This window comes from Sciurus carolinensis, chromosome 10 (genome assembly GCF_902686445.1).
Source record: "Sciurus carolinensis chromosome 10, mSciCar1.2, whole genome shotgun sequence".
In the NCBI taxonomy this organism is placed as follows: domain Eukaryota; kingdom Metazoa; phylum Chordata; class Mammalia; order Rodentia; family Sciuridae; genus Sciurus; species Sciurus carolinensis.
In genome coordinates this window covers 43,479,663-43,495,054 of record NC_062222.1, presented here as the reverse complement: position 1 = coordinate 43,495,054, position 15,392 = coordinate 43,479,663, and the positions used below count along the sequence as shown (strand labels likewise).

The 15,392-nt window shown below is 36.2% G+C and overlaps 1 protein-coding gene across 31 annotated transcripts in view; it reads left to right on the top strand.

The window, feature by feature from the left end:
• The window catches only part of Ank2 (ankyrin 2), a 555,326-nt gene that overhangs the window by 459,845 nt on the left and 80,089 nt on the right, over positions 1-15,392 (top strand). For all 31 annotated transcript variants that reach the window (XM_047565837.1, XM_047565838.1, XM_047565836.1 and 28 more), the window contains 5 exons: positions 970-1,167; positions 4,418-4,516; positions 5,235-5,333; positions 9,322-9,420; positions 10,351-10,449. In XM_047565837.1, coding sequence (XP_047421793.1) covers positions 970-1,167; positions 4,418-4,516; positions 5,235-5,333; positions 9,322-9,420; positions 10,351-10,449 — 594 coding nt within the window. The remainder of the gene's footprint in view (positions 1-969; positions 1,168-4,417; positions 4,517-5,234; positions 5,334-9,321; positions 9,421-10,350; positions 10,450-15,392) is intronic.

Sequence of the window (15,392 nt, the reverse complement as noted above, 5' to 3'; positions counted from 1 at the left end):
CAGTTAATGACAAAGCCACTGCTTTTCATCTTTATCACACATTTTTTTTTTCATGGAAAATTTTACCAGATTTGATAAAGAAAAGGAGAAAAAACAATACATGTTCCAGAAATGCACTTGTTCCAGCGTTTTTGCTTTTTGTTTTCTTTTGACAAAGTATGAGGATTAGTGTTTGGGTCTCATAAGCAATGCATGGATTATTCTGGTCAATCCACAAACTCCCACTTTAAGCAAATTGCCTCATGTTTCTACTTTTGAGGCAACAGGCTCTGGAGAAGAAAGGGAGATCCCATATTGAAATTGATCCCAGGATTAATATAAGCCTATTTCGTTGCTTAATATCTTTTTCCATTCGAATGCAACCTCTTAGAGACAGAGGGCATGCATGTGCACCTCTGTGTCCCTTCATACTGCCTGGCATCTGTTTGGTGTATTTGCTGAATGAGTGAGAGGTGCAATCCAATCAGAAGCATGCGAGTAGGAGTATTGTCATAAGATCATAGAAATAATCCCATGTTATTCTGTATGATTAAAACTACATCTGAAGGGTAGCATTCAGTTCCAGCTAGGACCATGTGGCTCAAGGGTTAAGTGCCCCTGGGTTCAATCTCCAGTGCTAAAAAGAAAGAAAGGAATCAATCCATCCCAGACACTTAAAAGACAGTCATGTAGAAAAGGAATTAGCCTATTTTCTCTGCTGTTCAGGAAAGAACCCATATATAAGGGGGAGATGTTCAGCTTTAGGGCTTTCAAGTCTCTATCTGTGTTATAGTGTAATGTGGTACCTTTTGACTTTGGTTGCAAATATTGGGAGTGCTTTGAATTGGAAATTTGTGATGGCTTAGAGTTTGGATTAACTGTCAGCTTACTTTTAACTTTTTTGTTGATTGCAGATTCTTATTTTCTTCAGAGATACATATTAGGTCAATGGTTAAGCTTACTATATGTATATATATGTTTTTGTTTTAGAATGGCTATACCCCTTTACATATTGCTGCCAAGAAGAATCAGATGCAGATAGCGTCCACACTCCTCAACTATGGAGCAGAGACTAATATTGTCACAAAGCAAGGAGTAACTCCACTTCATCTGGCCTCACAGGAGGGGCACACGGATATGGTCACTTTGCTTTTGGATAAGGGAGCCAATATCCACATGTCAACCAAGGTATTCTGATCTTGTCTCTTCTTGCTTCAGTCAAGAGACTTTTGGATGACTGTAAACAGAAACCAATCAAAGAAAACTTGGAACAAAAAGTGGGGATGTATACAAAGGAAATAGGGATGTATTACAGACCCTAAGGACCAAAGGAAGACAAACTTTATGAGGAACTAGAAAACGATGGGAAATGAGGGAGTTGGTCTCACAGATTCTCTGCTTGTGTGGCTACACTTCTGCATCTTGACTTTTCTCTGAAAGTCAGTTTTATTCACCTCTTTCTGTAGATTTACTTTCTCAACTTCTCTGAACAGGCTATGCCATATCTCCTCAGCGTTCATATTACCGTAGTTCAAAAAGTCAGTCCAGATTATCCTAGTTTATCCTGGTCCTAATTCCAAATCAAGAGAGAGAGAGAGAGAGAGAGAGAGAGAGAGAGAGAGAAAGGAGGAGGTTTGAGGGAGGAATGGAGAGAGATGATGGTTCCATCTGGAATTTGGCTTAAACAATTGGTTATCCTTCAGCACAGTCAAATGTCAGTCACCTCTGAGTAAGGGAAAGGGAACTCAGGAAAATATTGAGTTTCGAGTCAACTTCAGCCTAGCAAAATGGTGGTCATTGTGTTTGGTTGGAAAGTCAGTGTTATTTTTAATTTGCAATAATGATAAATACGTGTCAGAAATCAGTTCCCTATGTTTGCCTTGATGATATTCTTTCAAATATATTACTTCCTTTGAAAGAGTTTTAGCAGTCAGTCAAGAATATGAGTATTTTTGAATTACACTCTTTGCAATGAAAAAATATTCAATTTTGAATCAAAAATAATTATATTAACTTTATAAAAATGATTTCAGTATTGTATTTGGGTGGTGTCCTAAGAATAAAGCCATGCTGGGTGTGGTGGTGCACACCTATTATCTAAGCAGCTCGGGAGACTGAGGCAGGAGGATCACAAGCTCAAAGCCAGCCTCAGCAACTTAGTGAGGCCCTGAGCAATTCAGTGAGACCCTGTCTCTAAATAAAATATAAAAAAAGGGCTAGGAATGTGGCTCAGTGATTAGGTACCCCAGGGTTCAACCCCAATACTAAAAATAAGAAAAGAAAGATAAAGCCATGATGTATTTGTCACTAGAGGAAAACTTTCCTACATATGATGTTCCAATATATCTGAATGATAATATAATACATAGACTGTCTGTGTAAGAAGTATAAACTTGCCTTTTGGTTGGTATTATAATAAGAATGCAATTATAAAAATATCTTGAATAAGAAGCAAAACCAATAATAAATTTTCCCATTGATTTTGGTACCACCTACAATCAATAATTTTATGCTCTCCAAATTTCTCAGTAAGAACTGTAATATGGAAATGATATTATATTCCTTAACCAATCACCATGTAACAATAAAATAAAACACTTGTAGTCCACTACTACATTTAGGCAATAGCTGATATTTTTTTTTTAAAAGAACCCCATCAACATCTTCTGGTTTTTTTATTTATTAGGAAGGCTTTTATAATTTGATTTGTACATGCAAGTTTATCATAAACTACAGAAGATTTTCATACTGGTTGCTAGTTTTTAACCTTATATTGTATAAAATTCATTCTGAAAATAGAGTAGAAAACATCACAGATATTTGACATGCCACTAAAAATGTCCTTGAGATAATTGATGATCCCTTTATTTAATGATCATTTCTTTGAATTTTTAAACAGACCCACTATCTCTGTAAAAATAAATAATCTCATATTTGCTGTTCTGAGGCAGAGAAATCCATATGAGGAAGAACCCATTGTTTTGTCCTAATATTCAGAGTTCTTATACTTTAGGATTAAATAATATTTGATTAGATGTGATGAAATTTTAGTGCAAAAGGGTGTCTTCTATCTTACCTTAATATTTTGTGCACCTCAAAGCTGAGCTCAGCCAGAGTTCCAAAGATTAAAAATCCCAGATCCTGAAATAAAAGATACCTCCTCTCACCTTGTAGAACACTTTTCTCTCTGTAGGTGTTACTTATATACATTTTTTAAAGGTAAGAGCTCTTAGTGATTTCTAGTTGGCACCTTGGCTGGAGATCATGGGTTTTGAAGAGTGAGGCTTAGCCTTCTCAGTCTCAGTGCTCATGAAGAGGCCTGCAAAGTGATGGTCAACAGGACTGGTCAGCTTCAGCTAGATGTGACTTGGGGGTGAGAGAGTGCACAAGTCGATACTCAGTGTACAGTTGCAGGATATGCAAAAAGAGGATGAATATACAAGGCCTTGGAGCAATAGTTGGAAGAGAGAAACATTTGGTATGAATGTGCTGTAAGCTTGAATATAAGATCTGTAAAGGCAGGAACTTTTGTTCATGGCTATGTTCAAGTGCCTAGAATATTTCCTTGCATATGAAAGGAACTAAAAAAAATGCCTGTTAAACACACAAATGACTTAACTTTTAAAGTTATTCTTTCAATCTCAATTTTGCTGGATGGAAGCTGCTTGTACATAACAAAATTACAGACAGTGGCATTGATTGAACAAATCACTTCTTCCCCTTCTTTCTTCATTCCTTTATTTTTGATTAATCTGTAACTGAATTTTAATTGCATCTTCAAATAAAATAGCTCCTTTGATGAACACATGCCAAATATTTTTTACATAAAACAGACCCATTTATGGTGCTGTGCAAATTATAGGGTTACATTTTAAAATTTAGTGTCAAGAAGAACTCCAAACACACACACACACACACACACACATACACACACACACACACACACACACACACACACAATACTCTCTTTGGATACTGGAAAAAATTACTCTGAAATGATTTCCTATAACCCCATATATTTTCTAAACATTGATATGATATTTTATTGATGAAGATATGGATTGTTGCTATAGTTATAAAGCAGCAGTAGTATTTGGTTGATCAATTAATTAAGTAAATAAATAGACTCAGCAGGAGCAGTTGAGTTTAGAATGAATATTGTTTGGATACTTTTAAGGTAAGTTATTTTAAAAGTCTCTCATCATAAACACCTAGTTAGAAAATAGAAAATGTAATTTGCTGAAGGTTTTGATTAACTTTAAGAATAAGCCTTGGATGAAAATTTTTATTAACTTAAAGAGTTTGTCTTAGATATCAAAAGCTGCAGTTTCTGTGGAGATGCTATGCATTTTCCAGGGTTTTTTTCAAGACATAGATGTAGATGATACAATACATTTTTCTCTTCAAATGTGCTCTTTCCATTCCATTTTCTCCATAGAGTGGACTCACCTCCTTACACCTTGCAGCTCAAGAAGATAAAGTAAATGTTGCTGAAATTCTCACTAAGCATGGGGCCGACCAGGATGCTCATACAAAGGTGAAGTTAATCAGTGTCCATATTGTGATGGCTTCTGACTTGAATGATTTCCAATAGTCCTCAACTGGATCAGCCCGTGTCCAGCCCCCTCCCATCTCCTCCAGAAATCTATTCTAAAGCATAAAGCTTCAGAACACAGAACTAGAGTGGTTCCTGGTATTTGAAGGAATCAGATCCAAATGGACCACATGGTATCAGGACCCTTCATGAGAAGACTCCAGTTTTGCAGGCTTAAGTCCATCTTCTGCCTTGTTGCCTTAGTTAGTCCAAATGGCTCGTTCTTTTCCTCCTGTACTTGCTCACCTCCATGCACTGGAAATGCATTTCCCCATTCAAGTCACTGAATTCTTACCCTTTCTTTAAGCTCACCTTAGCTTCACCTTCCCTGAGTTTCCTCCTGAATGTCCTATCAAAGTCACTCTTTCATTTCTGTTTTTAGATGATAATCATTTTGTGCATCTCTCTTTGCTTCTTTTCAAATTAAATCACACAGTCTGATCTGCCTTGCTGATATAAAGTTTCATGTGCTCTGGGGTCTGTTCATATTCATATTTGTACCCATGGGATACATATATCATCTGCTGAATAATATTTATATAATCAAATTGAGTTTCAACCCATCCTATAATAACTGAAATTCTGTCAAATTCCTCTCCCTTTGAATATTAACCACTGGAGCATTAACGTTTCTACTTTATGATTTATTTATTATTTACAGCTTGGTTATACTCCTTTAATTGTGGCCTGTCACTATGGAAATGTGAAAATGGTCAACTTTCTTCTGAAGCAGGGAGCAAATGTTAATGCAAAAACCAAGGTAAAATATTGTATACGTTTTCCTTTTCTATAAGCCAAAAGGTTTGCCATCTGGATACTTGACTAGCTACCATAGCTACAATTTTTTTTTTCTTTTCCTTTTTAGTTCTCTTAAAGTGATTTTGAGGAGGCAATGTAGTTTTGAAATTGTTTGAGACTTTTCATTCTAATAACCTTTGACAGCCATGTGGGTTAGCTTCAGAACTGCTTCTGTTACAAAGTTAAAGTAGCTGACACTGCTTTAACAATTTACCGCAGGACACCAGAGATGCCTGCTAGGACACCCTGATGTTCTGGCAGGTTTCCTTTACTTTGTTTCAGGGCCTTGGCCCCCTTACCTTTAACTCCTTGTCCCCTCATGAGGAAGGGCAGACAGGCAGGCTAGACTGCACGCCTTTCATTTTTAACAAACTCTGTCATTTTGGGAACATTGCTGGGTCATGCTCAGTGGGACAATAATGTGTTAAGGCCTGAGTTGGAAGTTCTCAAGGATAATGCAAAGCTGATTTAAACCAACAGCTTTCCCCAGAGGAATCTGAAGGCTCCTATGCAACAAAGCAAGGTCAGAACATCACCCCACAATTCAGTTCACTCAAATTGGTTCAAGTTAAAGAGAAATCCACAATATAACCACTGCTGTTATGTATAATGTAACTCACATCTCCAGGTCCTTTGGTCCAAAGGAATATCTGCATGTTGTTTTTGTAAGTTCACATGTCAGAAATTCCTAATTGCAGCTCAAGTAAATTAGTGTGAGCACATTTAGAAATTTTCCAGATGCTGCTAAATGGAAATATATAGAAATTTTGTAAGTCAGTATTTCTTTTCATATCCTCTCAGAAACAGAAAAAAAAATCATGTCTATACATAAGCACATTATAGCTAATTTTAAACAAAGTTATTTTGTAAATTATGAAGAATGCTGTGACATTTGAGATTCGAACTTACAGTTTTACTCTAGCAAGGATAGCTGCTGTCTACTTTCCGATCAATTCTTGAGTTTTCATGAAATTTGACTTCGAAACTTGTTTAAAAGCTCTCTTGTGTATTTTCAGACATTAACTTCTAGCACCATTTTTGCTGAGCTAGTTCACATATAAGCACTTAAGGAAAGACATTTCTGTTGAAATGCAGATATTTTTCTGAAATGCACAAATACAACAGTTCAATGAGATGAAGGCAGGACTTGAAAATGTTTAATGTACTTTTTGTTATGTGTTTGGTTGTTGAGGTGGTTATAATATTAGAAGCAATCACTATGTTGTCTAGACAATATCACTGGCCTCCCTGGAATTAGATCTACATCAAGTGAACATTAGATTGAGAGAAAAATCTCATTTTAACATTTAATTTTCAAAGGTGGACTATGAAACTTTTACTGTTGCTTTTGGAACCATATTCTTTAGGTGTTTATATAGATATAAACCTCAAATGAAATCTTTTAATAAACTCTTTAGAATTTTTTCACATAGAATATCTCTGAAGAAGAAATTACATTTTCTTTCTGACATTTCATGTGTAACCATAGTCACTAAAGAACTGGTTCAGTGCTTTGAAAGAGAGAAAATATGTATTACTTTTACTTTCTAACTACTTATAACTTGGTATAAGACTTGGAAAACTAAACTTGCTTTTATGGAATGATTAATTGCTTAAAATTAGAATTAGAAGCCCTGTCACATTGGTTTGAGGCAAATCAAACTTGGTTAGTTACCTTGTGAAGAAGGTTTAGAACTTTGGCATATTAAAGAACATTTTCTTCATAAAATATGTTGCAAAGATTAATAGAGTTCTTTAACAAGGAAAAATGCAAAACAAAACAATGTTTGCTAGCATTTTTATATAATTTGGTAAGCTAAGAAGTAGTTCATGGACAATTTATTTGATCCTTCATCTAACTTGATATCTTGGCCATATTTATTTTACAGAAAAGAAAATTGGTATTTGGAGGGGTTTGGAGATTTGCTAATTGGTTGGTATAACTAGTTTTAGAACTCCTAGCCAGATGGGCCTATGAGCATATATTAAGCTTCAACCTAATATTCTTGTAAAGATTTCTGAGTTGCTCCAACTTTCCTGGCAAATGTCCTCATTCACCAGAGGCTTTAGATAAAGACAAGTTTAAATCAAGCCTGGGAGAAATTTTCCTGGTCACAGTGTCCATTGAGGGCTCCATATACTGTGATTTACTGAGGCAAAACTGTTACTTCATTATTATTAATCTCAGTTTGGCATTATTTACATATGTATAGATATTCTATATTAATTTATATTATACTAATATCTTAATTCATCATATACAATGTTCATTTATATTCTAAGTTTTTTAGTATATAGTGTTTGGTAAGTAAATGCTTATCTGGGTGATACTGAAGAGACAAACTAAATTTCTTGGGTAGAACATTGTAAACACAATGGAAAGGAAAAATTTTTAGGAAAAGAAATATCACTTGCTTAATGCTCCTGAAATATCTATGGATTACCTTATTTGGGAGCAGAGTCCATGCAATAACTATAGGTTTCTTAGAGTTCCTGTAATTTGTTTGTGTTTCCAGATTTCCTGGGATTATTCCACTGTAAAGCAGGCTCAAGACTTCTATCTAACATGGCAGAGCTGAGAATGTACTAGACTTAAGATACTCAGTCAGAAATACCCTCACACATTTGGACATTTCTATGGACAGAAAGGCCATGTGAATGTACAGAAAGAATCATGTGACACCCATGTATATAAATAGGCACTTGGTATTGTCAGGATAAGCAAATATGCATGTTGATCATGAGGTCACAGTGACATTGGATAAATGGGATGTATGTACTCCTTCGAGCTTAGGATATGAATGGGCCTCTCAGCACTGCTAGCCCAAGTGCATCAGAAGTACATAGATAAAAATTTATCAGTGATGAGGCAAGTAGATTTAAAAAGTAGTTCTGATAACCCCTGGTTGCCATGGTCTGCCACATACAATCTGAACCTGGAATGACTGGAGAAATTACTTAACTGTTATTTTCAGTTTCATCATCTCTGAAATGGGGAAAAACATCCATTTATCCAGTCATTTGTTCATCACTCATTTAATCAACCATTATTTATAAAACACCTATCCTGTACCAAGCATCCTCATTTCAGAGTGATGATGATTAAGAGACAAAACTCTAAGGTCCTATATCTGGCACAAAATGAATGCTCAATAAATGATGGCTATTATTGTTGTATTTCCTGGGATTCTAGTGCAGCTTTTAAAATTAATGTGAATATGCAACTAACCTATGTCACTTAACCACCCACTACAGTTCTGAGTAAGACTGACCTCACACCAACCTTAACAGCAATTTCTCACAAATTCTGGATTACAGAGCTTTCATCTATGTGAAAGTTTAGACCTGAATATTAAAAACCTAATTTTTAAAGACTATTTTTTTTTTGGTGCAGGGAGGAGGGTGGGCCACTCAGTTTCCTATGAAGTCTTCTTACCTCCAAGTACATGTGTGCTCTTATGTATCCAAAGCTGTTCCCTGAAATGAATATGAGATTTAAATTTACTTTCATTGATTTAGAATCTCAAATGTTAACCCAAAGATTCTGTTAGGGAAGTCATAGGCAAGCAGGGCTTGTGTGACCTGACCCTCTGCCGCCTTCATTTAAAAACAAGCTTACTTTCCCTGTTGTCTAGGGGAGACATCATAATAATGCCCTTTCTTATTTTAAATCTCCTCTCCACCCATTTTTAATGCTAATTGGTTAAAATGTAATAATAGTTATAATTTGGAGTCTGTTTATCTTGTGTTTCATAAGCTAGTCTCTTCTCTTTGTTCAGCAGACCATAAGGTGTGAGGGAGTGTTTGTTGCTGAGAAATGGGTTGCTGGGAATATTGGTTCCAAATAAACATCCTTAATAATTTTGTTGTAAATAAGACAAAGAAATTAAAAATGAAGGCTAACCTAGTTTTCTTCTCGCTCTGTAAATGGATGCCATCGTTGTCCACAGAATGGCTATACACCTTTGCACCAGGCTGCCCAGCAGGGCCACACGCACATCATCAATGTCCTGCTCCAGCACGGGGCCAAGCCCAACGCCACTACTGCGGTAAGGCAGGCACCATTGTCCCTCCCCAAGCTTTCTTCTTCCTCCCCTGCTGTCCTCTTGTCTGACCTAAGTTCTGATACATCCTCCCTAAGTAAGCTCCTGGACTGTGGAAAGTCCCAGATTTCTAGAAAACCCTTCCCAGAAATCAGTGTGACTTCCTGGGAGTGCTGGTCCTGAGAGGGAAAACAGTTGGCCAGACTCAGTTGGCTCTCTGGAGAGTGGGGCCCTCCTCTTGGGCTGCTGGAAGGACTCTGTTTACAGCTGGCTCTCAGATGTGTATGCAGATCAACCCCTCCCTCCCTCTCTGCCTTCTTAAGGGAGCTCAGTTTTGGGGCTGCTAGCTTAGACAAAGCTCATTGGGATGTGGAGCATTGAAATGTAAACTAAGTGGTGCAATTAAACAAACCGGGATCCCAGGAGGCTGGACTCCATGCAGCCTGAATTGCTTGCTCCTGTTAATTTGCTGCATAGTAAGCTCCTGCACAGCTGTAGCTTGAATATGTTACTGTGTTCCCTATGGTAACATCTTACCTGCAGTAGTTGGCCTGACCTCCGTGAGGAGCAAGTGTACTTGGTGCTCCCCAATAATTTTGGGGGGCATCGTCCTCCATCCAAGAGGTACTTTCCTAGGCCCAGTCCCGTAGCGTATGAGGCATTTGACAATCTCAGGGTTAAAACACCAAGTGCTTCTTATTAAAAAGAGCAGGCAGATGCAAACTTGTTGTGTTACCATGGTGACCTGGGCTATGGTCTAAAGAAGTTACAAAGACAGATTTAGATGTAATGGTAAAAACTAGTGATTTTCCTAAGCTGTGCCTTGTTTTGGAAGGAAATGCTGGCTCATGCAGAGCCACGGGTGATCTCATTGGCTCACATCTCAGTCCTCCCTCTCATTTCTCACTCTCTTCCCCTCTTTCACTCTCTCTTCAGAATGGTAACACTGCCTTGGCGATTGCTAAGCGTCTGGGCTACATCTCCGTGGTCGACACCCTGAAGGTTGTGACCGAGGAGGTCACCACCACCACCACGGTGAGTACAAGTGACAGATGGGCTTCTGCCCTGTCTTCTTGGTTTTCCAGCCACATACTTTTTCATTCATGCTGTTTGGAGCTTTTAGAGTTGAACTTTCGTTGACTGCGTTGCAGAACATACACAGAAGCATGCAGATGCAAATGCTTTACACAAGGGACAAGGGGCTTTGGGCTTCTTCTACTCAACATAATTCCACATAATGTGTGTGAATATAGTTTTGCAATATTTAGTATCTCTTTCCGTAACTCCCCCCCCGACCCCCACCGGCCCTTTCCCTCTACTTGTGTGTGACACCTACTGCTAGCAGAGTGGCAGCACACTCCGAAGCAAACTTCTTGATCTTAGCCAGCAGGTCCGGTTGCCTGTAGACAGACCCTGACTGACCTTCCTGTGCACTGTGCTCCTGACCCTGGAGGGGTCAAATGCACTCCCAATGACAACAATTTTCCCTAACTTTTCTTCTTATTTCTGATTATTTTATTCAAAAAGAAAATTCCATGTGTTTAGTAGATTTTTAAAATTTTTCATCCTTTTACCACAACAACTGATTCTTTAGCAAACAGTGATGATCACTGGCCTTTGCCAGAGAAACTCTGCAAGAGTGAACACCCTGACAATCATGAGTCCCATTGCTCTCATACAGTTCAGCTGGAGTGAAGCCTAAAGGAGGCCCTCTCAGAGGGGACTCCTGGCAGAAAGTGGAAATGCTATTATATTTGCATTTATTTGCTTATTCGCTTTTTCACTTCAGCACAAACTCCAAGAACAATAACTTTTCAATTTATGTTTGTAAAGTAGAAAATTAGAACAACAGTAAAACATTAGATGTAAAGAGAGTAAAACCATAAATCAACAAATAAGGAATTCTGAAGAAGATTCTAGTAAATGCCCCCAGATAGGAATGATGCAAAAAGAGTTTTGGAACACTTGGTTCTTTTGATAGATAGGAGGAAAAAGAAAAGAATTTTGCTTTCCAGGGTGATGGAAAGTCCCTATTGACATCCGTTGAAGTAGATGGAGTAAGTTGGTTTAACGTGCAGTTTTAAATAGAGTGGAGTATGATTTATTAATGAACTGCAAGATACAGACTGAATTTAAATGGGAGAGAATAGGACTGCTTGTTTTCTCCAGCAGAATCTTAAAACCTTTAGCCAGTACACCACAACAATGTTTTAAAGATATAAAGTATAGCTTTAATAAATTATATAGGAGAAAAACAATCTTCTCACTGCCTAGCACCACACTTGTGGGTCATTACGTATGGCTGAATCTTTTTCTAATGTTAAAATTTTATTTTTATTTAAAACCATTTTTTAAAATATGCATTAAAAATGTCCATATTTACAGGGTGCCAGATGATGTTTTGATACATGTATCAACCAATCTAGTTCCTAAAATTTGACATTCTTGTGTGGTGAAAACATTCAAAATCCATTTTTATGACTGAATCTTCATTTGAATTTTAATTGCTCTTTCTTACTATATATGATTTATTATCCCAGGATAATCTTCATGTTAAGGTTTGTTACACTTATGCTACTTTATTCAGCATATTTTGAGCAATGTGTACATTCCAAACAAATGAAGACCTTAGTGACAAGATTTCCAAAGCACATCTGTTGTGAGAAGTAGTGTTTTTGCTCAACTTTACTCCTTTTTCTGTGCTCTGGGAATCATGAATATACATTTTTTATCTTGTTCCACTAGATGGCAAGCTTGCATTTCTTTTGCTGTCTTGGACCTGCTTTTCTTCCATTCATTAACTAATTGATTGCATCGTTGTTTTTTGGATATAAAATATATACTGGGTTCTGCGCTGTGCAGGAGTCATCTGTGGTTAAAAAACACGAATGCTCCCTACTCACAGAGTAGCAGGAGTGGAGAATGACATTTACGCTCCACAAGGATGTAAGTTCTTTTACATCAAGAACACTATGCAACTTACAGCTTCAAAGTTTCAAATTCATTACTCTTACTTAGAGCAAATGGCTTTAAACATAAAGATCTGAATTTTAAAAAGGAGCAATCAGCTTTCTTTCATTTGACTCTAAATATTCTAATTACTATCTCCAAACAAGTTTTCAAATACCTTCTCAGAAATCAGACTTGTGATGTGTATGGAGAGGTCATCTCCCTACCACATTAGGTTTATGCAGAGATGACAGCTTCCGTTACAACCCTCCATGAGTTGTTGTTTTTTTGTTTATTTTTCCTGATAACTATTATTCTGTACACTATTATTCTCTAGTTGAGCACAGTTCAAAAACCAAAACAGCAACAACAAAACCCACTATACTTAGAATTCAAATTTATAAGTAAAAATCCAATAAACAAATATAAACCATGACTGAATTTCTGATTTCAGGTAGAATAATAAAAAGTCATTGTCCTCACTAACCAAACAAGTATCCCCTTTAAACAGGTGTTTTCAGTGGATACATGTTTCTGTAGTGTCTTTACTTTATGGTCCTCTGAATTGATTCCTCATAGAATGGTGAGTTTGTTTTGTGAAATAGAACCTAGGAGTGAGAGTTGAAGATAAGAATTTATTCCTTCCTATAAAATCTTTTATATTACATTTATTTTGGGGAAGAGATTTTCAAACATCCTTTTCCCACATAATTTCTTTTCCATGTAATGTGTTGTTAATGATATTAAAAATAATAATTAATACTTAGGGTTAAGAATATGGCAGATCTAGGATTCAAGTTTAGGTGGTTGAATTTCAAAGCCCACATTTCTAACCATCCTGACATAACTGATCTTGGTTTTGCTGAAAACTAGCTTAACAGGAATTTTGTAAAAGAACTATTTTTACCTAATTTTCAATGTAAAAAAAAAATTACCCATGAAAATAGCATCCTTTCTTGATTTTGGTGGGAGCATCACATTCAGTATCATTTTCTCAAGTCTCCAGATTCACCAAAATTAATTTAGAACTACTAAGTGATGACAGCAAGTAGCACAAGACAGTTTAATAAATAGATAAAAATAAAATCTAATTTGATACTATTACCTCTTAAATATAATAGACGCATCACAGCTACACAACTGACGCACAGATTTCACAGCAGTGGGATTCATATGATGTGCAGCCATGTGAGTTCTCTTTGATCAAAGAAATGTTCCTGTGCTTTTCTTCCTTCCAGAGTTCTTTACTCCAAAGTATGAATGAAGTCATTGTGCACAGGGCAAAGTAAGGCAACAGTTTATAAAGGAAACTTTACTGCTGCAGAGATTTCTGAGACATTTTGGAATCATGGTTTGTTTCCTTAACCTTTGCTTTTCTAACTTTACTTTGAAAAACACAGCAGGGAAGATGAGACAGTTTAGAATTCTCCTGAGGGTGCAGTCACTCTGTGTTTGCCAGAATGGACGTCAGAGTGGTGGGGACACATTTCTGGCAGCAGAGGTTGGCAAACCCAATATTCTAAGGCAGCTTGGAAAATGTATTGGATATGACTCATCCCTCTACTTATTGATCAGCTATCAATTCTTTTTATTTGTATAAAGTCATCATGTTTTGTATTGCATATAATCATTGGCAACTAGAGCATAATTACTTAATTACTGAAATAAAAATATCAGATATAAGTGATATTATATATGTTTTCATTTGAACATTGGGGCAGTCTTTTAACAAGCAATAGGGAAATGTAAAGCACCCAAGCACTAAATCTCATACCATATCCATTGACAAGGGAATCATAAAATTGGCAATGCAATAAATAAATGTAATGTCACTTGATACCTTTTTATGTGACATCTTTTCTGTGAATAAGGTTCTTGATCCAATGACTGAATTGTCATTCTTGAATAAACAATATCAATGATATACTACATCATACGTGTGTATATACCTTATATCTATATGCATATAATATTTGCATACCCTATGTATGTTTTAAGGAGACATTATATTGAGTAGAAAAGCATTTTAAACTTTTGTCATAATTTTTCCAATCTGTTATAATTGTCTCAATCATGCCTAATTGGGTGGCAATTATTTTTGGTGACTCACCTTTGTTGAGACTTTACAGAGTATTTACCTTAGTTTGCATAGAAAAAAGTTTACATAGTATTTAATTTAATCATAAAAGTTATATCCACATGTGTGATTGGTATAAGTAGGTTTGGAAACAAAACAAGTTTAGCCTGTAAACTCATGGAAGCCAGTGGTTGTGGGCATTAGAAAGTGACAAAGTGGCCAAGATCAGTCATTTTGTTGTGGCCTAGCGAGTATGTGACATAAAAGAAGTGGTTTACTGGGGGGAACGGTTAAATGAAGCTCAGTTAAGCACACTTTTTCTTTTCATAGAACAAACCAGATATTAACCACTATTCATAAAACATCATGTTAAGGGCTCATGTTTTATTTTCTTCATTTTCTGTATATTGTAAGTAATAAAAACTTGTCATCTGATTTAATTATATCCCATCAAATTTTTTCAGAGTATAGTACTATTCATTTTAACTTTTAAAGTAGCTTCTAATCTTGACCATAGCATCCTCATTTCTATAGCAAAAGGAAAGGCACATGATCATTTAATTATAGCTTTGTTTTGCTTGTACTACTCAGATGCAATTGCATACAACCATATTTATGTTTTAATAATTGAGTTTTCAGAGGATACTTTGTTTAAAAAGAAAACACATATTCATTTCTCATTATATTACTCATGAGTAGGAAGATTCATTCGTCAACCATTCAAACTGTTACTGATAGCCTTCTAAAAGGTCAAGCGCAACATCAGGTACAAATGGGTATTATCCTTACTGTATTGTATATGGAGGATATTTTGGATATCTTTACCAAAAAATACCCATGGCCAAGGTGATTACTGTGTGCTGCTTTTTATCTTTCCATATACATTTGCTTATAATTACTTTGATAGCATTCAGTGATCAGACTAAATTAACTTAATTATTTCCATTCTTGT